This window comes from Egretta garzetta, unplaced genomic scaffold (genome assembly GCF_000687185.1).
Source record: "Egretta garzetta isolate BGI_Z169 unplaced genomic scaffold, ASM68718v1 scaffold560, whole genome shotgun sequence".
Taxonomy (NCBI): domain Eukaryota; kingdom Metazoa; phylum Chordata; class Aves; order Pelecaniformes; family Ardeidae; genus Egretta; species Egretta garzetta.
In genome coordinates this window covers 957,101-983,437 of record NW_009258301.1, presented here as the reverse complement: position 1 = coordinate 983,437, position 26,337 = coordinate 957,101, and the positions used below count along the sequence as shown (strand labels likewise).

Below are 26,337 nucleotides of genomic sequence, written 5' to 3'. Positions count from 1 at the left end.
AGAGGTCCCAGCCAGCACTTCTGTGGTTCTGTGAATTGTCAGCTTTTCAGTATAACTTTCCAGAATTAAGAGAATTAGGGTATCGGATGTATCATCCTGCCCTTTTAAGAAGCTGTAACGTGGTTTACTGTGACGTGAATACTGTTCTGGTTTATAGCTGAAAGCGGGGAAGGGAGGGCTTAGTCCTCTCTCAAAGCTGCTGCTTGGAGTGGTTTTGGATTAAAGTTGCTTTTTAAAGCACATGGGAGAGAGGAGGTACTAGCAGGTTATTAGCTGCTACGCAAAGCGTGCGCGGTGACTGGTCACCCACGCCTGCTGTCCTGTGGCATTTGCTATTCGAGGGGCTTGGTGTCACCAGGCCGTTGTTTTCTGGTTAATGTAACAACTCTTGAAAAGTTCCCAGACGTTTGGGACATACAGAACATCCTCGCTGTCTCGTACGGCATTTGCTATTCGAGGGGCTTGGTGTCACCAGACCATTGTTTTCTGGTTAATGTAACTCTGTTGAAAAATTCCCAGACGTTTGGGACATACAGGACATCCTCGCTGTCTCGTACAAGAATGTGTACCTGAACGTGGGTATCCAGCATCTTACAAGTCATTTAGCTGATGGTATAAAGCCAAATTTGCACAAACCATCAGCCCTTCTGTTCATGCGCGGTTCCTGCTTGGGATGAGAAGTGCCGAAATCCCTCCAAGCATCGGTTATTCCGTTTATAGCCCACTTGAACTCAGTATACTAAGCTATATGTTTCTTGAACACGTCCTCTTTGTTCCTGTGGTAATGCACACCGCTTATCTTCAATTGCTAATGGCTCTAAATCAAAAAGTACCACAGCGAAAACGATTTAAGCTCTGATAGCGATGCACAAACCCTGGCCTAGTCTAAAAGGAGGAGGAGGTTTCTTGAAGGTTTTTCTTCTAAAGCAGCTGATGTGTTTGGTTTAGATTGTGAAGGATGTATCACGCTCCTCCCTAGGGCTGCTCTGGTCATGGTCAAGAAGTATTGCGTTTACTTTTTAAGAAATTATTGCTTACAAAATGAGTACAGACTAACAGTATTAATAAGAACTGCTCAGAGTTCAGCCTAATAGCGGTCTATGGTAAATTCTGCGTATATACAAGTTTTAACTCTCAACTTGTGGGTGTCAAAAGGAACTATAGCAGGCTGCGATGGACAACGGAGAGCTGAGGCAGTCTTTAGGATAATGGACTTCTCTAGTTTATTTAATGTAATACCCTCATCTTCATACGTCTCAGCAAGGCTGAGGGATCTCTGTAAGTGATGATTGGGAGCCCATCAAAGAGCGGCCGGAGATAAAACCATAGGCGAAGAGCTGTGCCTCTCCTGCCAAGGCTGTGGTCACCGTTGGGTAAGTCTTGGCTGAAAACAGCATCAGATCTAGCTGCTTTTTGTGACTTAATTCCCGAAGGACTAACATCAAAGCGTAAAATTCTCCTGGAAAGCTACTGAAAGCATACGTATCACTGATATATAGAGCTTTACATATAGATTTACTTCATCACAGATCTTAAACGTGTTTGCAGAGTGAGTGATACTCAAGTAAAGGAACAAATTGGGTTTTAATTTAAGATGCTTCCACGCTGAACTCAATGCTGGCTGATGTGCAAAGGCTGTGCCAGGAGCGACAGAACTGCCTAATAGACAGGTATGCAGGCACCGCAGCGGAAAGAAGGGATGCTTCCTTTGATTTTTATCCCCAGAAATCCGCTGAGGATTCCTCTGTTGACCCTGAACTTGGATTTTCTTTTAAAGAAACTCATTTCAGCATGTAGACATCGGCGGATTCAGGATGCTGAATGTCACACCATGTTGACTATGTGTGAAATAACATGTTGTGATAAATTCACAGGAATTGTACACCATGCAAAATTACCCCTCCGGGCAGACTCAAATGACCAAACTCTGACATTTCTCAAACTCGACAGCTTATTTCAGTGGAGATTTAGACAAAAAAAAGGTCAAAGGACACCAAACATATTACCACTCCACTCTTCGCCTATAGCTATAGCAACGCTAGATCTTCCAATATTACATCTTACGGCAAATTAAGGTTTCCTCGGTTAGGTCCTAGAAACAGGAGCAATGGCTGGAAGCCTTCATGACCACAACACGTGGGAACAACCTGGAGTCGTATAGATCGTGCGTGGGGCTGCTGCAGCTGAATGGCTTCAGCGACCGTCCCCTCACTGTGCCAGGAGCGGCATCGGGGCTGATAACGCCCGAATAGCTCGATTGCCTTCTGGCAGGAGGCTGGGGCGCCGGTGTGCCTCGGCGTGTGTGTACGGGTATATAAATGTGCTTTCATAAACATGTTCCCATCTTGGGTTGCAGTAGCGGTTGCCACGGCAACGTCACTCTGTGTACTTAAGCTTTAACATTTGAGAGTTCACCCAGAAAATAAATTTGGCGTGATTATGAAGTAAACTTGCTTGTTTTCTGAATTCTTTGGATACGGATCGTTCAAAAAAGCAGAAAATTATGTTACTGCCTTACTCTGTTTTCTGCTCTAAACCATGCACAGAATCATTAAAGCTGTCATCTATCAAAATATAATAAAATTCCAATAAGGCTAAATTGTAAATGTTGCCATCTTCAGCTCCATAATATATTATTTTTAAGGGCTCCATGTCATTGTTGAAATTGATAAAACTAAATAAAACCCCACCACTAAGCAAGAAAAGAAGAAAAAAATTCTATAAAATCTCATCTGACAAAAGACATTTTTTTTTGAGTACTGACCTATTTTTCCACAGCAAGTTAGAAGACTGCAGGATGGTGACAACAGAAACAAAACACTGCGTGTATCAGTATTTTAAGTATGTAATTTGAAAATATTTTTTTTTCCCAAAAAATTATTCTTGACATGAGACATTAGGATTTCACAGTATCACATACTGATTTAGGTTGGAAAAGCCCTTTAAGCTCCCCCAGCCCAACCATTCCCCTACCCCTGCCATCCCACCCCCAAACCCTGGCCCTCAGCACCGCCTCTGCCCGGCTGTTAAATCCCCCCAGGGGTGGGGACTCGACCCCTTCCCTGGGCAGCCCCTTCCAGCCCCTGACAGCCCCAAGGGGAAGGAATTGTTCCCCATGGCCAACCTCACCCTGCCCTGGCACAACTTGAGGCCGTTTCCCCTCATCCCATTGCCTGGGAGAAGAGACCAACCTCCACCTCACTAAAACCTTCAGGTCATGTGTATCTCTGATTTCCTTGTGAAATCTTAGTAGTAGGAAGATGCGTCTTCCATAACCAGAGAAGTTTGTGAAATTCATCCCAAGCTCTGAAGACGAGCCTCGATCATCTGCCTTGCTTATCACTGGGAGTGTTGGGGTCTGTTCTGCTCTCACCCACGCCACTCTTGGGTCTGGTCCCTTCACCTGAAGCCCTAAAGCAGCGGGGTGTTAAGAGTCCTTGCCATCTCCGGCCGGAGCCATAGCTCTTCCGTGGGAACAGAAATTGTGCAGGTTTTATAGAGGAAGCCTTTGTCCAGAGATTTACTCATTTTAAATACAGATTTGAAATATTGCCTTGGTTTTTTTTAATTGCCTTAGCTCATGTATAGTCATTTATGTATCGGAGATCGTTCCGCTTGGCGATGACGTGTCCTGAAGTGTCCCAGCTGCTTAAGGGCTGGTTTGCTTTTAGAGGAACCATGAGCACAACTTACTGTCTGCAATCTGCGTTTTTACTGAAATTCGGTCTTTGGTCCTGAGCGTGTCTCACGCTTGCGGCTCTGCCTCAAGCTGCATCCCTTCACCGGGGGGCAGATCCCTTCAGGAACAGACTGGAATTGCAGGGCTGGCTCATGTCCATCTCTTATCCCTGGACTAGACTATGCCTCGGTAACCCTGCATCCCAACCGCTCCGGAGTCATCAGTTTGGGTTTTGGGTTTTTGTTCATCGCCGCCCCCCAGCAAAATGTTTTAATATTTTCATTACCAGATTTTGGCAATGATTGTTAAAAACCAGGAATGGATTCCGTGCTCATGATGAGGCCAGATTCCTGTTTGTAGCTCATCCATAGAAGGTGACCTTTTTGGGTTGTCTTTTTGTTTTGGTTTGTTTTTTGTTTTTTAAAAGACATGGCTTGAAATCACATCGAATTTTTTAATGTTGGTTTGCCCCTTTTGAAGTGTAGAAGCTTCCTGTTAGCACCGTTTCTTAGAGTCTAGGAGCCTGCAAGTGCATGGTTTCCAGATTTTTAAAGTTAAAATTACTTAATTTTCTTACAATGATTTAGATGTGATTGACTGTAATTAACAAGAAAAAAGAGATTGGAAAAAAAAATCGAAGTGAAATGTGCCCAAACCAGTGATTGGCAACGTAAAAATTTCCAAAGCAGAAATGAGTCATGTAAAATTAACTTTCTTAAGAACTGCTAGGGCCTGTTATTGCAGCTATTGCTGTCAGCATTTTCAAGTTAAACACCATTTACAATAATTTCATTTCACATCAAATTCAACTATAAGCTTAAATACAAATGCCCCAATAATAGTTTTTGTCTTGGTAAAGCGTTGTGTTTTATTTCTTTCAGAGGCAATTGTAACGTCTGGGGAAATGTAATGCAAAATATGGTATTGATGGAACCTTGAATTTGGAAAAAAATACACACGCGGGCAGAGACTGTACGGGTAGTTGGTAGGAGGAGAAATGGGGAAAAGGAAAGATTGAGGTGTTGGAGGAACAGTTGTGAGAGGGTTGCTTGCTCTGCCGGACGAGGCGGGTGGTGGCGCCCCCCCCCCTTTTTTTTTGGCCTGAGGGGCAGAGGAGGTCAGCAGGGGCTTCACCAGGATCCAGCGATGCTGCGGTTTAAACCAAACGATGGCAAGAGCTGGCTGAAACACATGGTTAAAACGTCCTCTTTTGCAGGAAACTTATTATTACTTTTTGCGACTGCATCCCTTCTGAGTGCGATTTGTTTGTTGTAATTGTATGATGTCTCCAAGTCCCTGAAATCTGAAACAGGGATGAGAATTCCAGCACTCTCTTTTTTTTTTTTTTTTTTTTTTTTTTTTTTGGAGGGATCTTTTCCCGCCCCATCAACTGTTGCAGTTCCCCGGGAAGTCAAGGATGAGATGCTGGAGCGGGGTGGGACAGGTTCTAGAGGAGCAGGGCCCGGGATGCTGGGGATGAGGATGGACAGAGGCTGGGGCAGAGGTGTGGGGAGGTGGCTGGGGCAGGAGAGGTTGGGTGGTGGGGCTGTGGCAAATGAACAACGATGTTGGACATCATTTCTTCCCCTTACACATAGTTTAAGAACAGGGCATAAACACACATCCACAACAGAACCCTCCCAACGCTGGAAGTCCTGTTTCTCTACCTGCTTTTTTGCTTTTAGAAACACGGCAATCCTATGTGATGCCCTTCCCAAGGAGAACGGCATGGCCTGAGCATGGAGCCCAAAGGAAAGATGAGTGATTAATGGGCTAAGGAACCGCTGGGGGGAGTGTGTTTCTCCCTCCCTGTGCGAGGTGGTTGTTCTGATGTTTGCAAATGGCTGTGGCAAAGAGCGATGGCTAGGAACCGGGCTGTTCCCCACCCGAACTGGAGGGAGAAGCTGTTCTGAAAATGGAGGCAAAGCGAAGGCGTCAGGGCCCAGCACGTGCCACAAGAAACGCACGGGCTCCGCAGCAGAGCCGTTTGTACTGATCTGATTACGCTGCGGTTTCGATGAACCTCCTAGGTAGGCCATGCATGTATCAGGGACGCTGTTCGCTGCTGTTCGTTCAGTAAATATTTCTGAGTTTTGTTTCAAGCAAATAGTTATTTGCAAACTGAACATGTCTGAGGATGGAAAAGATCTATGTTAGCAATACGTGCCCAGCATATTAGAGACCAGCTGAGTCTGCCTCATCTGTAGGTGATAGCTGCCTGCTGGGCGAGAAGGAGCTTCCGAGCAATCCCTCTTTCTCTGAGCCCCAGGACTTCAAAGGTTCTGAACAGGCAGCAGGCAAATATATATGTGTGTACCTGTGCACGCCTGGATGGCCCAGGATATTATAGCTCAAGTGGCTGACGCACGTGATCGCTGCTTTGACGGGCGAGGTAACTCTTGCTTCCAACCGGACATCATTGTGCGCGAGTCTTGTCAATCGAGGTGCCTTCTAGACCCCGTTCTTGCCATGTAGTCATCCTTTGTGTTAATATTAACAGCATCCTGGGCCACACGGCTGTTAATGATATAATAAAATTGGTGAGAGATTTTGAAGAAGTTAAGCTCACGCATGCCAGAAAGTCCTTATTAGTGTCATATGAAGAGGCTACTTGGACTCAACGATGATCCGTGTTCTGCGCGCCTTCTTTCTCAAGCCCGATCGCTCCGTTGCGTCTTCTCCTATGACACTGAGCTTTGTTTCAGATTGTGTTCGTCTTGTGTCAGCTGGTGAAACGTGAACGACTGGTAAGTTTTGTCATTTGGTTTTATATGGTGGCTGTGCAGAGTGACACGGAACTTAATTGTCCTGCTGTAACTGAGCTGGTTGCCAAGCCCATATCCCAAACGTGAGGGAAGGGAGAGCTCATTACTGCAGAAAATTAAGCAAGCGATGATGGAGATATCACATTATTTTTTAATTACAGTGTAGTGTAACGTTGCTGTTGACAAGGGCATCGTAATCTCTTCTGCAAACAACTTTTGTCAGGGATTTATAACTCTGAAGAAATTTGTCTAGGCCTGAAACTTGGCATCATTTCATTTAGCAAAGTATGAAATTGTTGTCGTATACACTTTAAAGACTCGCATGTGCAGTGGGTGTTGAGTTCTGCGATAAGTACAGCTATTTGCCCTTCAAACAGGTGACATTATATCTGCTTTGGGGGTTTGCCTAGGCGCGAAAAGATTACAAGGGCTTAAAGCAAAAGCAGTCTGTGTAGAGGATACCGAGAAGAAAATCAAAGTGAAAGAACTTTTAAAATGAGATTAGCCAACAGCCCTGGATTTCTGGTTTTGTGACTGTACAAAGGAGCCGCAATGCCCTTAGTGCAATTCCTGGGTGAAGCTTGCCTCTTCAGTAATGAACGCGAAATGGCCCGGGAAGGCGTTCGCTATGGGCCGCACGTCAACGCTTGCCTCTCTTCCTGCTGTGAATGAGCCTGCTGATCATCTCAGCTATTTATGAACTGGATTTAACAACTACGGCACCAGTCACAAAGAATTTACTGTAATATATTCATATTGGTCTTTCCTTTTTGATTTCCTAAAACATCCGTATATTATACAGTATGAGCTGGCCTTTCTGTTGGGGAGGTATTAAAGAGTGGCGGTGATACAGGTGCAACACCTTTCATGTTAGTCTTTATTACCTGGTTTTCAAAGGCTTCATTGATAAGGGATTCAAGCAGGAAAGCTAGCAGAAAAAAAGTTTCTGGTTGTCTCGTAACAAGGTGCACCTATCAGACGGGATGTAAATGTGTTATTTTTAAGATCAAAAGACAGGTAGATAGTTTTGAAATGGGCTCGTTAAGGCAATAACGATTGGTAAAGCTGGCTCTCCTGATTCCTGGTGTACAGTTAATTGAAAGCATATTTAGCATTGATTTGACATCCCTCTATAAACGTTCTCCCCACAAATAAGTGGAAGCCTAGAAACGCACATCTACTTCATTGGTCATCAGCCACGCTCTGTCCGGTATTCCAGACTTTATGGTTCCCTTTGCTGTCCCTATAGAATGGCTTTAAAGCTCACTCGGTGCACGTTCAGACTCCTGGCATTTTGCAGTTGCTCTTTTATCTTTATAATAAAACATGTATTTAACAACAATGAAGTGTTGAAACAGCTTGCTGGCAGATGGGATGGATTTTCTATCTCCTGAAGTTTTCAAAAGTGTTTTTCAAAAATATGTTCATTTTATGGTCTGTGTTATAGAGATGACTGAACTGGAGTATCATAGTGGTTTTTCTTGACTTCACAGTTTATCCAGATTTCTATTCTCTGTTTGTTGTTGTTGTTATTCTCTATGTAGCATTTCCTTTCTCCTTAGAGTTCCCACCTAAAATTACATTTAATACATTATCTTTAAGTCACGCCTACTTCCTTGACCCGCCAAATACCCAGTAGAACTGGTAATATAGATTACATGGCACGAGTGACTTGTGCCTTCAGAATCAGGAGATCCCTTTCTAAAATCACTGTTGGCATAGTTCAATACGCTACGGGCCCCAATCTCAGCTGCTTCGTGGTAAGATGGGCTTGTGTCCTTATGCTCAAATAATGAACTGAGCAATATTGGGGGGCAAAGTGAAGCTGCTAACTGGGGTTACTCTTGCAATCGTATTCTTTAACTAAGCCACATGTGTTGCTAAGAAGATCCCCCACCCCAAAAACTGAATTGAATATCGGGTTTTATTTTAGTTCACTTTAGTTGTTTGGGTTTTTTTTTCTGGAGTGAGGTAACTGGTTTTGGTGCTTTGTATGAAAATGGAATTGCTGAGATACTAAGCTGTGGAATGTGGTTACTACTCATCTGCATTAACAACCATTTAAAGAAATTTCATAGGATTTTTTATTATGCACTTATGTGTAGATTTAAATAATCTTTATTAATACACTCCACTGAACAATAACATACATTTTTTAAATGTCATAAATGCAGAGAAAACTTAACTACCGTGGATATGCAATGGTCACCATTTATAAGCGCAGCAAGATTAATATTTGCCATGCAACTGCATCTGAAAAACTGCCTTAATTCCTATTCTATGGGAAATATTGTAGTAATCTTTTAAGGGTTTATTTATTTGGCTAAAGCAGTTTGTTAAATGACTGCAGTAATTCTAGAGTCAAAATTATGTATTTATGGGATGCAGTAATGATTTTTTTTTTTTTTTTTGCTTTTAAGGACAAACCACTTGCCTTTAAATTAATTTCTAATAAAAAGCAGGACAAAATGGAGTTGGAAAGCCGAGGTTGTTGGGCAGTTGTTATTATGTAGTAGTGACCTCTGGCACTGATGGTTTGCAAAATAATCCCTCCACCACCAAAACAGGAGGAGAGTGAGTGAAAGGGCGGATAAATAGTTTGAAAATTGGTTAGCTCAATTTTCTAAAGAATACTAATACATCACTTGATGTCCTCCAGTTGATGCTTGATAAGAAGCTTAGTGTACCGGGGACCAATTCTGGGGCTGATATTATTAAATATCTTCCTTAACAACCCGGATGAGGAGACAGCGTGCTGCCTTAAGAAGTCTCAAGGTGATGCAGGACTTGGGGAGGAAGAGGTTGACCTGCTGGACCGCAGAGCTACACTTCAGCGGGACCTTCACAAACCTGAGGGGTGGGCTAACAGGTCCAGAGAGTTCAACCAGAATGGCTTGGCAGGCGGAAGCCATTTGTTGCCTAAACTGGAATTTAGAGACTAGCATTTCTTATCATTATTTAAATAAATATTGTAGCGTTTCACACCATCTAAGATGCTTTAGTTCAGGTCACTCGAACCTCTGTTCCTTCCACTGCATATAGAAAAATGTGGACTGCAGGCGGAGCATTGATTTGCAAAGTTTATACAATAGCTACACTTGAAACACATACCTCAAGTATGGGCTCTCTTGGCTGTTCCTAGACTGCCTGACAGTTATAGGCGAGGGATATTTATATGGCTGTACAAGGAAATAGGGTCTGTAAATTGGTTTTGTATAGAGCAAGATAGTCTTTCGGTGGACAATAGGCCGTTTCATTATATCAATGCTTTCTAACGTTTTGCTCTCTTCAGAGAGTTTCAAAAAGCTAAATTCCACTTTGTCATTAGAGTAGGTTCATCTATTATCTGGCCTCAATAATGATATCTGGAGGTAGGGCTTAGAGAACGAAAATGCCTTAAAATGTAAAATTGGAGGGATAATGTAGTGTTGTGGGTGTCAGTCCAATATCCATCACTGTGAGAGGTTTACTACCTTTATCTTCATTTTATTCTAATTGATGAGTGAGTCTGATGTTTGAAAAGCCCTAAATTACAGATGCTTATGTGATGGAATAGCTATTGTCAAAGTATGGAGGCAAGCGGCGCCCTATTGTTGCAGCCTGTTAAAAATGATTTGTTGAAAATTGACTTTGAGTGTTTGTGCTGGAGGTCAGAGTTCCCTTTAGAGGGCTCATACATCTATAGAAATATCTAGAATTGCCACAGGTATGCTTTGCTATTAAAGGGATGATTTTGATATAAATACTTACCTGGCAGGGCTTTTGATTCATTAGAATGGGAAAAAGAAGTGGAGCAAAACAGCTGGGACAATTTCTAAGTAAATTCATCAGTCATTCAGGAACTATGCATTTAAAATACCTATAAATAATAGAATGCTCCATCTAAATAGAAGCCTTTTATTGATGTGTAAGTACAGTGTCACCCTGAAATTTCTTTTTTAACTTATCATTTCCTCGTGTTTAGAATAAGATCAGGGAAGTTACATTATTTCTGCTTTTTCAACTTTATTTTAACAGCATTATTTTGCATGGTGTATGAAATGAAATTGATACACACAGTTGTTAAGCTTTAAAATTACTTTCAGGTAATAAATAATCGTTTTGGAACCTCTTTGCTTTCACTCAATTTTTTTAATATTATCCTGGGGACTGACAAAATAATAGGATAACTTTTGTGGTTTGCCATTGGCACTTGTAAATAGCCTTTATTCACATTCTTACAATATATTATTTTCTTTTAAGTATCTCCTTTCCCTCTGATGATGTTGGTGGGGCTGCTGATCCTATGGAAGAGGACAGAATGACGGAAACAGGGAGAGCAAAATACCGAGAACCCAGCTTTTGCTTTTTGTTATATATGTTTAGTTCTCCCAGGTTTACAAAGAATAAATAAATTGTCTATGTGCACATAAGGAAACACAAATTTAGTTTGTTTGTTTTAATTTTGTTTTAATAGATAAAAAGATGGCCTACCACAAAGTGAGCGCAGACCAGAGAGCCCAGGGGCACTCCCCGTACCTTGACAATGATGAGCTCCAAGCCACAGCGCTGGAACTGGAATGGGACATGGAAAAGGAGCTGGAGGAGCCCGGCTTTGACCATTTCCGACTGGATGGTGCGGCCCAGCATCACCTGGGAAACTCGCAGAGCCCTGACCTTGATCTCGAGTCCATCCAGCCGTCGTCTTCTCCAAAGGGAAGATTCCAGCGCCTTCAGGAAGACCCCGACTATATCTCACACTACACGAGACAGGCACCAAAGAGCAACCGCTGCAATTTTATTCAGATACTGAAAGTATTTTGCACTGCTTTGACTTTATTTATTTTTGGAATTGTGGTAGGATATTATGCACGCAAGAAATGCCCTTCTCCCCCAACGTCTCAAGAACCAAATAACCTTCATATCTACCACGAAATTCTCAAGGAAATCAAAGCTGAAAATATTCAACAGATTTACAGGTATGTACCTGGACATAGTTTTGTCTAAATGAAATCAGGTGCCAACGTTAAGACTTCTTGTGGTTTTTGGGGAATCTTGACTTTTTCTTCGTTGTCAGTTTTCTCATGATGCTTGGGAAGCCTTCATAAACAGATATGAAACTAGGGTAATTTTTAACAGTGGGGATTTGTGTTAAGTCATTATAGTTTTGGCTTTAATAACATTCTATTGCTAAATATATTAATATTAGCTTTAAAGTACATGGATTGAAAAACAGATAATTCAAAGTGAATAGAAATATAGACGATAGACCAGCTGTCCTAGATCCAGTTGACTGCCAGGTAACATTGTCAAAAAGCAAGATTTTAGATGGTGCTTTGTAATACTTGGTGCTTTAGGAAATCCCCATCTAGCCTCTGGCAACTAAGTGAACCCTGGCTTTTGTTTTTCAGTCTGTATGGTGCAGTAAACTCTTAGTCTGCATGGGTTTAGGCAGGAAAATTGAACTCTGACAGACTGTGATTTTTTTCTTTTTTTCTTAGTACCTGTTTTATGAATATAAAATGTTGTAAAATATCTACTGACTTAGGTTTGATTTTAACTTCTTTTTTTTAATCTGGAATCTTTTCACTGCTTTGAAAGTTTACATAACACGTTCGTATCGGAGTATGATCACTTTTCTGTAGCAGTGAATGTGGAAGAAACTAGGTTTTCCTGCCAACTTTTGAAAGTTATTTCTGTTTGAGGGGAGAGATGAGCTTATTTCTGGCTTCTGGAACTGCAAGTTCCGTTTTAATGATAAAGGAAAAGCGTTGGGGATTTTTGCATCAGTACCAGTTCAGAAGCAGCAGAACTTACGTACCTGAGGTTAGCAAGGATCGTTGTCATGGACATCCAAAGAGCTGGTCTTGAGTAGATCACAGCTACATTGAAAGTAGCCACAGAAGTTTTCTAACGTAATTCGGGTTTTGTTATATTTTCTAAACTGATCCTGAAATCCTGAAGCGGTTATTACCGTGTTTTGAGCCAATGCTGTTACCAAATTCAAGGGAAAAAATAGGTATGAAGGATTTGATTGTCAGTTTTCATGTGATGAACTGACTCTGCTTAATCCAAATCTAATTATTTTCATAATGTGAAAGGGTATAGGTGATGAAAAATGTTGATTTTGAATGGTAAAAAATTAGCCTTCTTGTCTTCTCAGAGAGCAAATTGAACTGAATTCTGTCATTAGGCTTAGTCATGAACTAAGTATTGGAATAAGCTAAGCCCTACTGATTGGGTGTTAGACAAATTATGGCAAATTGCGGAGAACGCTGTCGGTCTCAGGATAATACTTCGTGTTTGGGGACTGGGAATCGCTTGCTATTCTATTATTTGAAAGGGTGGTTTAAAAACCTCCCTTTTCAAACCTTTCGTCACTTTTCAAGCTATTTCAGCTAGCTGTTAGGATATTGGTGAGAATCTGGTCTTTAGGTAAAATAAATTATATGAATACTTTGAAACATAAAAACCTTAGGTAGTTGCTCTCCTTTAGTTCACATAGTTCTTAGCATTTGGTAGGTTTTTTTTCTACATAATACCATGATTTCAACAAATGTAGTCAAGCATTAATTTGGCTACCTATCAACTCTGTATATAAATATATAAGCAATGCTTTTAGTGTACCGCATTACCCACAGGGTTTTTCTTAACCCAGTGTTTTGATCTGAGACAGCTTTTATCCCATGTTGTGTTAAGTTGCTTTCCCTCAACATCTGTTTGGCAGGAGCCAGACCTGCTGCAATGGAACCTGCGTCCGTGTAGCCCCGCAAATACGGAACACGCAACATATGTTGCTTGGGAAAAAAAAAAAGCCCAAACCTGACAAAATCAATATATGTTATTGTAAGACTTCTTTCAATATAATATACTTCGAGTTACTAGGAATAAGTGGCAGCTGCTTAGCTTGCAACTTCTAAATGTTACTGAGAATGACATTAATTTAATTTTCTTCGCTTACTACTTAGATCAGACTCAATAACGGTAAGGGATTTTGCTAACAGTCCTGATAAAGGACTGAGGAGAAAAATGTGTAAGAGACGCAGCAGTGCCAATGACATTGCCCAAGCAGGCATCGCCTTAATATGCTTGGAGGCCTGGAGTGGGACCTTCCTATTGGGGTGAAATCTGCCCTGAGCACTGGGACCTCTGGGCTTCTGAAGAGGTTGCGGAAGTGAACTGGGAACTTGTGTTGGTTTTGCTGGGATTTGGACGGGTTTCTCTGCAGGTCGAACGAAGCCTCTCTCAACACGAGTGTTGTGGTTTAACCCCAGCCGCCAACGGAGCCCCACGCAGCCGCTCGCTTGCTCCAGCCGGTGGGATGGGGGAGAGAATCGGAAGGGTGAAAGTGAGAAAGCTTGTGGGTTGAGATAAAGGCAGTTTAACAGGGAAAGCAAGGGTTGGATGTGCAAGCAAAGCAAACCCAGGAATCCCTTCCCTGCTTCCCATGGGCAGGGGGGTGCTCAGCCACCCCCAGGACAGCCGGGCTCCATCATGCGTAATGGTGACTTGGGCAGACAAACGCCATCGCTCCCAACGTCCCCCCCTTCCTCCTCCTTCCCCCAGCTCTATGTGCCCAGCATGACGCCGTACCCATCCCTGGGATATCAGCCCTGTGGCCGGCACAAATCCCAAACACAGCCCCGTACCAGCTATGGGGAAGAAAATTACCCCAGCCAAAGACGGCACGCCGTGTTAGGAGCGGAGGACCAGGTAGGGTAACAGCAGTCTGTCTGCCCAGTTTGCTGAAATGGGAGATCCAGGCGTTCCCATCCGGCTCCTCCACTGACGACTCATGGTGAGAGCCCCTGTGCCGCTGCTCGTCAGTCCTGGCATCTCCATCGGCCGGGGCCGTGGCAAGCGTTTTTCCCAGCAGACGTGCTAGAAGTCATTAGGTAAGAAAAGTCCCTGTCTTGGCTTTTATTCCTTCAGCTTTGCACCTTGCTTCTTGTAAAACATGAGTGCTACGGAAGTTCAGTGCAACTTAGCACCGTGTAATTACGGGCTGCTGTGGTTTAATCCGGCTGGCAACTCAGCACCACGCAGCCGCTCGCTCACTCCCCCCCTCCCTCAGTGGGATGGGGCAGAGAATCGGGAAGGAAAGAAAAAGGTTAGAGCCGAGGGCTGAGATAAAGACAGTTTAATAAGAGAAAATAATAGTAATAATGAGAATGATAACAGAATATACAGAATATACAAATCGAATGATGCACAATGCAATTGCTCACCACCCGCCGACCGATGCCCAGCCCGTCCCGAGCCACGATCGCTCCCCGAGCAACGAGCAGTCTCCCCGAAACCAAACAACTGAGTACCCCCCCCCGAGCATGACGTTCCATGGTCTGGAATAGCTCTTTGGTCAGTTTGGGTCAGCTGTCCTAGCTGTGCTGTACTCCCAGCTTGTTATGCCCCTGGCTGAGCAGGAGAAGCTCAAAAAAGTCCTTGAGTAGTCTGGGCACTACGTGGCAACAGCTGAAAACATCAGTGTGCTATCAACATTCTTCTGGTACTAAATCCAAACCACAGCACTATGCCAGCTACTGTGAAGAAAATTAACTCTATCCCAGCTGAAACCAGGACGCGGGCCTTGGCCAAGTTGCCTAATTAATGATGCAGCCTGAGTGAATATTCTCTCTTCAAGCCTTTCTGAACGCCTCTCCCCACCCCCTGTAGGGCAGTGCTTACAATGTTGATGATAAAAAGTAGAAATCGGGTTACTCCTGATGTTTCAGAGGTTTCAGGAGGAGTGAAGTTGTCAGAGGTGCCTGAAAGGGGGAGAGGAGTCACCACAAAAACCTGAAGAGTTTTCCTTACCCCACTCATTGCAGGGTTTTACAGGCTGACAAAAATTGGGACAAATATCGTTAATAGTACTCAATCAGCAAATCTAACATTTTAGGAGTCTGAATACTAAATTTGCTCAGATAAATATTTATAAGAGGAACATCCTGCTTCATAAGACGAGCAGAGTCAGCACTGGTAAAACCAGGCGTAATTCTGCAAACATCTCTGAGCTGATAGGAATCTAGCAGTATTATATCTGCTTGGGCCGTGAATATCACTTCAGTTTTCTTTTGGAAGATATGTGAAAAGGTTTTAGTTTAAGTCTGGTGTGACTTAGCTCCCATGAGCCTTCAGGGTGAATATGAAAAGGGCATAAATCCCACATCCAAAAGAGAGAGCAGGTAGAAGTCGAGATACAGAATACCTCAGGCACTGTTTAAAATTATAGCCGTAACCAGCAGAATTTACCAGGGCAGCACAGATGGGACAAAGCTGGTAAAATTTATAGGCTGGAAGCAGGCTGTCTCCTGGGAGAGCTAGGTTGAGACTCCGTGGTGAGATTGAGTTCTCGGAGCCCTGTTGGAGGGCGCGTGTCAGGAGGGCAGCGCTGGAGAGCGGTCATTTGTGCTTTGAGTCCACGCTCTTGCTCCCTGTGGAATGTGTCTGCGACTCCGGGATATAATCGTTAGAATAGGAAAAGTCCTGTTTTCGAAAGTGATTAATGTGTTTAGATGTGGAAGTCTCTAAAGTTTATGATAAATGCTTAAGGTCGTAAGAAGCAGGCTTTCAAAACTACAGAAACACCCAACGGTTTTGCTAAGCACTCTGTTGAATTCTCAAAAGTTAACGAGCCCAATATTCAATGAGAACTGACATTTTTAAGCTACTTCTCAAAATGGGATTCAGATTATCTAATATCACTTAAGTTCCTTGAAAATTCAGCTGGTTTTTACTTCTCACCATAAATAAAAAGTGGAATGCTAAAGACGTGTATCTTTATCCTGTCGTTGTGCATCTGCTAGATGTGGGTTAGAATCATAGAATGTTTTGGGTTGGAAGGGACCCCTAGAGGTCATCTAGTCCAACCCCCCCGCAGGAGCAGGGACACCGCTAACTAGATCAGGCTGCTCAGAGCCCAGTCCAACCTGGCCTGGAATGTTCCCAGGGATGGGGCCTCCACCACCTCTCTGGGCAACCTGTTCCAGTGTTTCACCACCCAATAATTAGATTGGTTAGATATCCAATGAGTAGATTCTTATTTTCTTTGTCCTTCCCCAAATTAAAGGTGAGTGTGCCATTTGTGCTGTGTGGTGTCCCCTCTGCCTCCTGGGTGATTTTTTTTTTTTTTTTCTCTTGCTGTACCTTCAGGAAAAGACAAGGGGAAAAAATCTGAGACACCCTGGTCTGGAGTTAGAGGGGGTGTTGTCCCTGTATTCACATTACCATCGCTAACCGCCAAGATTTTGGTCATCACGTGTTGCTAAGCTTTTGTATTTTAGAATGGGAAACACTTGAACTGGGTGCAAACTGAACTTTGGTGAGTGTTTTCAGTTCAGGTTTGAGTTGAATATTATTAACACTCTAAAGGGACAAGGTAATGCACAACAAGTAGCAGAAATGCAGTCTCCTCCAAGGCCTCTAATACTGCAGTAACTACTGCTGTCCAATTTGGTGCCACCTTCTTAAAGAAAATACGTTGTGTTGCGTGTTTAATAGTGCTGAGCATTCAATAGGGGAAATACAAAAGGTGGTATTTTTATTTTACATGAAATTATTTCAATTTTGGTTTTTCCACAACCAGGTAAAAAATGAAACAATCCTAATCTGTTTGGAAAATGTGGGGCTATCATATTTATTTTACAGGAAGTTATAATTGTGGCGTTGACTTCTGTAAATTAAACATAAAACAAAGATTCCTGTTGAATAGTAAGTGTAAAGAAGAATGGAGAGTTGTGTTGATGTCTGATAACTCTAGCTATACCTTATTTATGGGAACAGTTAAGTCTCTCAAACGCTATTTTAAAAATTCTAGTAGCCTTATACCGTGTAATTCCTTCCAACAACCGTACGTCTCGGTTACTATCAGATTCACGGTCCTCTTGGATCCATTTTTCCATGATTAAGACTGGGGAGCCACAGACGGACGAGTCTTTGCTTTGCTCTTCATCCAGTCCGTAGGGCAGCTCCTGCGTTTCAGCTCGGCTTTTCACCCTGTACGTAATACTCAGATGCCTACTTCCCTATCATTTTTCTCCCCCCTCGAGCAATGGGGAGGTTTAAATCCCTTCGTAATGCGTCTAGTTGTAACTAACTGTCCTTCGGAGGCATAGCTGTTCCTTCTTCCAGCTGGTAATATCACCTGCAGAATCTCACAAATCCATCTCTGGCAAGAATTGATTTGTCACCGGTGCCTGGTGCCATCTGTAACTTCAGCGTAATTCTTCAAAGGGCTTTGGGAGAGTAGACAGCAACTGCTCTCCTACGTGGCCACAGCCAAAGACACAAAAGTCTCAGTGCGGTGAGAAAAGGAGTTTACTTGTTTTTTTCTGAAAGTGAGAAACTTCCATACCCAAGTGTTTCTTGTCCCTGATCAGTTGTAATTGGTATTGTTAAAACCCTGGAGCTTCACACCTTTTTGTCGGGTAAAGCCTGTGAAACCCAGACCTAGCAAGCAAAGAGAGCCCAGAGCTTCTCGGAAAATTTCAGTTCTGGAGATTTGGGCTGGATTCAACTTGCTGCTTGGCAAAATTGACTTTGCTGTCCCAGGAATGAGAAGTCGTGGCAGGAGCAGAGCCTCTGGTTCCAAAGGAAGGGTACGAGGGGAGGAAGGAGGGCTCTGGTGACTGCTTCCCTTGGGAAAAACCCGTTTTGTCCCTATTCCTGTTAACAGCTACTGTTCATTGGTAGCTACGTACGGGCATCTGCACGGCTGGCGGTAGCAGTCTGCTGGCCTAGACCCCTGCTCGCGTTACTTGTGATCTGAGCGGTGGTCTCGTGCCCCCCGGGCACAAGCAAATCCTGGTTTCTGTCATGCTGACTGGTGAAAAATGCATTGCAAAAAGCAGATCTCAGTGGGAACTCCTCCTATTCCCTCCTGCCTATCAGTCTCAGATATTTATTGTATTGCTGTAAACCCCACAAGTATTAAATCTAGTTAGACCGAGTCTGAAGTCCTGCCTGCTGAATCTTTAGGAATGGATGTTGGCATGTTCCTGGGTAAGCGGGAGCTAAGCGAGCTCTCTAGAATGATTTCATTCCCACGCTCTCTGTAATCACTTGGGATTCTCTTTATTCACATGATAATTTTGAATGTGTATTTATAAGTACAAAGCCCCTTTGGAAAGGAGATAAGAGTAACATCAAACAAGCGAAAGTTCCCGCTCCTCCTCCTGCTCCCTCCCCGGCGAAGAATGGCTCTGAGAACATGGGGAGGCGCCTTTTGTAGGAGAGAGATGCCCCAGTGACCCGAGCCGTATCTGTGGAACGGCGACTTGAGAAATTTAGGCTCCAGATAACCACTTCTGTCAAATACGTTTGTTTTTTTTTTTTAACAAAAAAATAGGTTATATCTGTGCTTCAGAGGTTTTAACAGAAAGCCTTGTCTGTTTTATCGCTTTCTTTGGTTTCGTTCAATTTGCCTCTTTTTAAGAAAAAAAAAAATAAAAATTGCCAAACGTAGCTCTTTCATTTGTTTTTCTGTAGATGAAAGAAGGAAACCATACATTGCTATAGTGCTTGACAAGGAGGAGGTGTAAATTAATTCCTGTTAGGGTCAGTTACAGCATATGCTTACAAAACTCTTCTTCCTTTTCGAAGACATGTCTTAGCTTATGGTTTACTTAATGTTATAAGGACATGTTTCAAGTCCACCATGTGGTTCGCTGAGAACAATTTTTCTTCTCGGTTGATTATTTTTTTAATGGTGCCCATAAAAATACATCGATTTTTAGATGTTTGATTTGGGAAATCATTTACAGTGAAGTCTGATTTTTGTATTATAACTGCATCGTTTGTAAATGAAGTACACAGCGTTGCCTTAAAATAATTTTTCTAAGCAATACACCAGTGATATAGTAATGAATTAGATCTAATAAGCTGTATATTCACATTGGCATAATAAGTAATGAGCCCCTTGATAAATCTCCTTATCTGTCACAGCCCCCATGAATGGCTTCTGTCTCACTGCTCCTCACTCAAAACCAACATACAGTTCTGTGCTAGGGAAGAGAGAAAGAAAATCACAATTGGGCCAACTCACCAGTTAGAAGCTCTTTAAAATACAAAAAAAAAAAAAAAAGTATTTTATTTTGCCTTTGAGATACAAGAAAATAAAAGAGAGCTTGCCAAACCTCTGAGACCTTTTCTCAGAAGAAGGGAAGTGGGGAGGATTTGTGTGTTGTATGCGATGTCCTGGGGTGGACATCGTACGTCATCAAAGTGAAAACTGAGAATGATGCTTTTCAGTATTTTAAGTGTATGTGTATTTTGTGGAATAACAAAATGCAGAGATGAGCTAATTAGGAATTTTTGAAGATTTTTTTTTTTTAATTACTGTTTTGTTTGTTTTTTTTTTTTCATAAATAATCCCTTTTTTGTGGTACAGCATCTGTTTCAATGCAACGTTCACAGGCTCAGGGTGGAAATTTGAGGGGGGAAGATGGGGACGGCTCAGTGCTGCTGAGAGGTTACGCGGGACGCCGGGGACTGAGGGTCGCAGTCCTGTTCTGCGTTAGCTGGAACAGGACCAGACGCCTGAACTTCTCCGGTTGGCGTGCTTTCCTGCGCCCCGTCTGCCTGTTGGCACAGCACCTCACGTTTTTGAAGAAAAAGGAACACTGGTTTGGGGTAGGCTATGGAGTTTAAATTAATTTTGCTCTGATTACTTATTTTTGGATTGCATAATCTTGCAGCTTTTAGAATTAGAGATTACCTTGCTGACATTGCCTCGAACTCGTCATGACAGAAGTGTGGTTAGGGTTTAGAGAGAGAACCAATTTCCGTGGCCATTAGCTATCTACCTCTTTACCACGACTGCTGAAGAGCGTGGGGCAATTTAGTCCCAATTAGAACAGCAATTCTGAATGGTGACAAGTACTACTTTTTCTAATAGAGGATGAAATGAGCTGTGCCAGCATGGGTGAGGGAGTAATTTGCTTTTTAAAGGTCTAGCGTACCTTGTTGTTGCCTGCTTGGGCTAAGGGAGGGATCAGGGAGGGTCTTGACGGTCCCTTGAATTTTCCTGCTTGCCGGGCTGCCCCCAGGACACCTCGCTCTCCCCTTTGCCTGTAGCTGTTTGGAAAGCTCAAGTTTTCAGGGGTTTATTTCTGTTTCAGTATGACAAATGGGAACAGACGGTAAAACATCTATGGATTTTGAAAAGCGCTATCTTTTAAAAACTTCTGGTGAGTGGTAGGCTCTGTACTTGACGTTACCTGAGAAAGAGAAATACTTGACTAGACATTTCTGAGTGATTCTGACACTAATGCTGGCTAAAAGGCAGTATTTAGAGGCAAGTGTCTTATTTACGTTGCCATCCATCAGTTTTATAGATGTAACCAAACCGTATTTCTTCTAGCAGAAAGAATCGGAAGGCAAAAAGCCACGGCCTGCTGAGACGACATCCGGGTTTCGTTTTAGGCCAATTGCTTCCCATGGGGAAATACCAGAGGGTACAGGAATTGGACAAAGCTGTCCTTTGCTGCCAGGTCCTTGCAAATCAATACAAAGAGAATTAGCAATTTTGGCTAGTGGTCCCAGCGACAAAGATACTGAGGAACAGACCTTCCAGAACGAAACCCCTTAACAGTTTAATTAGCAGCACTAGATAAGCCAACGATCTACTAATTGCCTGAACAACCATAAGAGTTTGCTCCTGCTGAGTTAACTGCATTGGCTCTCAACTTCTCAGCCACGCAGTCTGCTTAGAGGGTGGCTCTTTTCTCCGAGGAGATGGTGGCACAGGCCAAAGAGGTCTCCTATAAAATTTCTTAAGCACCAAACTCTCGTGAATTCCTGTTTAGGATGCATCTCGTCAGCAGAGTGTAAAACTGAAGTCTGTTGGTACTCTTGAGATAGGGCGTTGGAGTGGAGTGCTGCAATTCCATGGTATGCGCCGCAACAATTAGCAATTAGTTTCCTGCCTGTACACATAAATCAAATTAACAAAGCCTCGAGGTGAAAGCGTTTGCTCAGCCCTCTTTGGTGGTGCTTTGACATCCAGTTCCCTACAGTCAGCACCTATGACAGCTGTTTACTGGAAGCCTGCTAATAAGTCAGACGGTTACCAAATTTACTGAGAGCAGCAGGACTGCAATTTGTTGTGCAATGTTAAGTTACTGTTCATGCAGCGTTCGTAACTGAAGGCTTCTAAGGAGCATTGCTAGGAATCGATCAGAGATAATGAAATTGATATTGTCTGAATAATAATCCATTTTAATAATAGTCTTCTACAGTAGTCTTGCATTAAGGGGCTTCTATTCTCAGTTCAATTCTCTTTGAAAGCTGATGAGTTTCTGAAGTGGAGCTGCCACGCTGAAACAAATATGAAATGCATTGAAAAGTTGGGGCTTTTCCCAGTAATATTGGAACTTGTACATTGTTAGACTTTTCAAAATTAAACAAGTTGGTTGGCTTTTTTTTTTTTAATTTCTAGAGTATTCTTTATGGACAAGAAGTTAAATAAAGCAGGAGGCCTGTATGTATGTCTGAATGTTCAGAGTCTCAATAATGGGTGATCTGTCAAGACGCGAGAAGTCCCATCCTTTATATAAGCTGATGTTTCCTTTGGACACCTATAACTGACACAAATTTACATATATATGATTTCCTGATGAACTAGTTCCTGTCCAAGTTAAAATACTGACTCATACTCCGCTTATTTTATGACTATTTTTTCCAAGGGTGAAAAGGTTGAAATATTCCAGTTAGATGAAATTTTCTTTATCCATTATGTTTTTTCTTCTAGTAAAATAAAAAAATTGAAAATTGGATTGAAATGTCACTATCTAAACAAAGTGTTTAAGAGGTAAAACTGTTTAGAGATCTTGTCTCTTGGAAGCTTCAGGAGTTTTATTCATAGAATCATAGAATGTTTTGGGTTGGAAGGGACCCCCTGCAGTGAGCAGGGACACCGCTAACCAGATCAGGTTGCTCAGAGCCCCATCCAACCTGGCCTTGAATGTTTCCAGGGATGGGGCCTCCGCTACCTCTCTGGTAGTTGGGGAATTTTGCGTATGCGTTGACATTTTCTGCCAAAGCCATTTCTGGTCCTCAACCAACTTAATGTCTTTGTTTGGCTTTTGCGAAAACTGTTACTTAACAGAATGGAGAAAATTTAAGAACTTTCATCTTTTCAGCTGTTGTGATGTTTTTCTTTCTTTTCTGTAGTTTCACAGAGGCTTCCTTGTACCAGTGCTGTCAGATTCATAAAAGCTCAATATATGTAACAGACCTCAGATCTTCCACTGAGCAGATGATGTTTGAGGGGTTGGTTCATTTTACTTTCTTCGCTAGGCGCTCAAACTCCATTAGCCAGCAGGCTAATTAAGTGGCTTGTGGGAGGCTTAAGGGAAAAGGTCGCTATTACTGTCGGGGTTAGGACCCCATCAAAGGCTGACTTCTCTCCAGCAAATTTCAGAAAGCTCTTCAGAGAGGAGTTTGTATGAATTGAAGTATTTTTGCTGAGATCTGGGTCTGGAGAAAGGAGGTAACTTGGGACGACTTTCCTCTGGAAGTTAGGGTATAGCTGACAACCGATGCGGTAATCCTCCTGTATAATACAGAGTTGACCAAATGACCAAAGATTTGACGTATCCTACCTTGACTCAACTGTCCAATACTTGTGCTATGCTCTCTGCAGTAGCACATTTTGGATCTGTTCAAGTGACAAACTGGAGCCTATGAACGGGTGAAACCCAGCAGTTCTCCAAAACGTGAAGAGGGGAGCCAGTGGGCAGATAGTTAAAAATAGATAAGGAGTCCATGAAAATGTCAGTACGCCTTTGATGGAAATAGTTTTCCTTGTTCCAACAGGGCAGCTGTGATTTAGCAGAGAGCTCGCATATTTACAGTTACGCTGGTGGCCGAGGCAGGAACATGTTCCCAGCAGTTCTGGAATCTGTTTCCTGTCGGAGGCTACGGGAGCCAGAGCGGATGCAGCGCAGATTGAGACCATTTAATTATTTAGATAGCTGGCTGAGTGCTGTTTGTGAGCAAAAGGTGGTAGCTCTGGGAAGGTGCCTGCTTCATGGCCATTTGTTAGTAATAGTTATTGAATGCTTTTATTTTTAATAAATGCCAACCTAGGTGATGGGCCCTGTGATGTGCATTATTAAATAAATAGGCACGCTTAGAAAAAGGCCATACGGTCATGAATAAAGTTTCCATTCCCTGTCAAGTTATTTAGGGAACAAAGCAAGAATCTGAATTATTCATGATATGCTTAGTGCAAGGCAAATGGAACCTGCCGCTGTGTTGCTAGCAGTGCAAACAGTGACTTAAAAAATACAAATTATTTTCTTCTGTATTCTCATGCTTGTTTTTCTTTGCTAATATTCCTAGAAATGATTTAAGAAAATTAAGCCCTGTGACAAAAAAGAGTTAAGTTTGCATAGTTCCTCAGAATCCTAGCACAGACCCTGTGGGGGAATTTGTTTTTAAATTACTTAGTTTATGTGCTAAAAAGATAGCCAAGACATTGTGTTTCGGAAATCAATACAGGTATTCCTTTTGTTCTCATGGGGAAAAAAAAAAAATAAATAAGTTTTATAAAGACTGTCTTCCAGAGAGAGAAATATATATGTATTTATATAGCTGTCTGTTCAGTTATTTATGGGGTTTTGTGCATATGTGAATCAGTAGATCCAATTTTGCATAGCAGCTGGAGTTCTGCAATTTGCACCATACTTCTCCAAACTGCCATGTACTCTAGTGCTCCGCACCGCTTCTCCCTCCCTCTGGTCGTGGCTGGACCCAATTGCCATTCCAATCCCAGGGCCAGAAGTACTTCTTGTATTCATAGCTCCTTTAAAACTGTAAAAACTGGAAATGCTATGAAGTCTGTGTGTTAAATGCCCAGCGAGTTATTAAGGACACAGTTCTGCACAGAAGGATGGGCCTCAACTCCAAATAAAGTTACTTGCTTAGCATTTGATGAGGAATTAATATAGGTTGGGGGGGGGCTTTTCCCTTTCATATTGAAATAAGTATTATATAAAATAAAAAAATTAAGTTAGTTATCACAATACAGAAATATTTCCACATGCAAATAGATACCCGGGCTTCTTAGTCTGGTATGGGAATAAAATGCAACAAGAACGAAAGGCTAAACATTGAATTAAAAATAAAAGTGTAGAGCACAGATAAGGTGATGAACAGAAGAAATTCCATTATGACTTTGTTACGTTGTCGGATGTTCCTTAGCCAAACCGTTGTTACAGTGTTCAACACAAAATAGGTCTGTGGCATAGAAAAGGCGAGGTGAGATGATTTAGTGGTTTCTTTCTAATGTTTTTTTTCCAATCTCTATTTCATCAGTCTTTTCAAAGATTTTATTGAAGCACACTGAGATCAGTCAAATTTATTACGTGTACAGGAAAGATCTTGGGGTGTAAGTTTGAAAACCAGTAGTGCTTTGGACGTGGAGCGAGTTCCTCAGAAGGTAGCGCTGTTCATTCTTTTTCCTAATCATAGTGCAAAGACAATGTGAAAAATTTTCCTGCTTTCAGATACAAACCCAGAATACGGATCCCCTTTTCTGAATTCCTTAAAGGAATAGGATTTTTTTTTTCTTTTTAAATGGGATTTTTTTTTTTTTTACCAAGAAAATTAACTTTGACTACATCTTAAAATTGCAGTTGGCATCTATGAACTGGGAGTTGGTGTGTAGCCCATATGCTTTGGTGTCCATACGCAGAGCAGGAGATGGCCGCTGGAGGAACACAAGAGGCAATTCCTACATGCGTTCTGCAGCATGTGTAAAAAACTCTTCTAGATGGAAGCGATTGCGTTAGTGCAGCCTATGCCCAGCCTTGTTACATTCTGGGTCAAATAAACCAACAAAAACCTTAAAAGCAGATTGAAAAGATTGTGTTCCAGTCAATCGTCCTGGTGGCAGTGGGGCCCTGTCCTGCTGTAACCGTCCCACTGCCTTCACCTGGGTTCCTGGCAGAGAAGAAAGCGGTTCTTAAAATATGCTTCAAACCTGCACTGATGGCCCCTGCCTCTTGTCAGCTGTGGTCCGATGAGGTTGGATTTTGCAGTTCTTCATCCATTGGCGTCTACAAAAAGGCAACGATAAGCTCATCTGATAGAGGACACTAGCATTAAACTAAATTTTTGGACCTACCACTTCTCTTCCTTTCTCATTGAGCCAGTTTAGCTAGGGTGCCTGAGAGGATTTGGTATGAATATTCTCTTTTGATTAATAAGCTGAACTAGAGCAGAGGATTTGGGCTTTGGCGGTTGCAGGCGCCGAGTGCTGTCGTGGGGCTGCTGGAGGGCGTGCGGAGCCGTTGGTAGCACCGCAGGGCGGCCGGGCGTTATCTGGGATTTGCAGCTCTTTGCTGGCAAAACTTTCCTTTTTGTAAACAGACACTGTGAAAACAAGAATCATTTGGTATTATTTTAGAAGTACAAAGATAAATAAGTTAAATCTTCCTTTGGTCTTACGGTTTTGGAAATTGGTTTTACATGCTTCACGTCGCATCCCGGCTGGATTAATCCAAGTCTCCTTTTACAGTTTTGCCAGCCTTGCGGCCGCAGGAATCACATAGAGATTGCAGCGGTGGCGACGATCAGTGGCTCCCCGAGGAAGGGCAAGGCTCGCAGAGGTGTCGGGCTCGCTTCCGTCTCTCTCATTTTCTCCTGACTTTGCATGTCTGGAAGTTAAAAAGGTCTCGCTGCTTGGGAAACAGTTAAAATTGGATCAGGATGAGTCATACCCAGGATTAAATGCTGGTGGTACCATTGGATGCCTTCTGCTTAGTTAAAGTAATTAAGACTGACATTAAAGATCAACTTATCCCTTACCAAATTAGGCCCTCAGGTAAGTGAGAAACTCCCGAGGGACGCTGCGGCCTAGTGCTGTCCCTGCCCCGTGGAGGAGGCTGTGGGGGCCACCGGCCGCTTTTC

The 26,337-nt window shown here is 42.6% G+C and overlaps 1 protein-coding gene across 1 annotated transcript in view; it reads left to right on the top strand.

The window, feature by feature from the left end:
• The first annotated feature begins 10,908 nt into the window (after positions 1-10,908).
• Positions 10,909-26,337, top strand: part of NAALADL2 (N-acetylated alpha-linked acidic dipeptidase like 2) — a 291,258-nt gene continuing 275,829 nt past the window's right edge. Inside the window, exon 1 of the mRNA XM_009638747.1 lies at positions 10,909-11,402. Within this exon, the coding sequence (XP_009637042.1) occupies positions 10,909-11,402 (494 nt within the window). The remainder of the gene's footprint in view (positions 11,403-26,337) is intronic.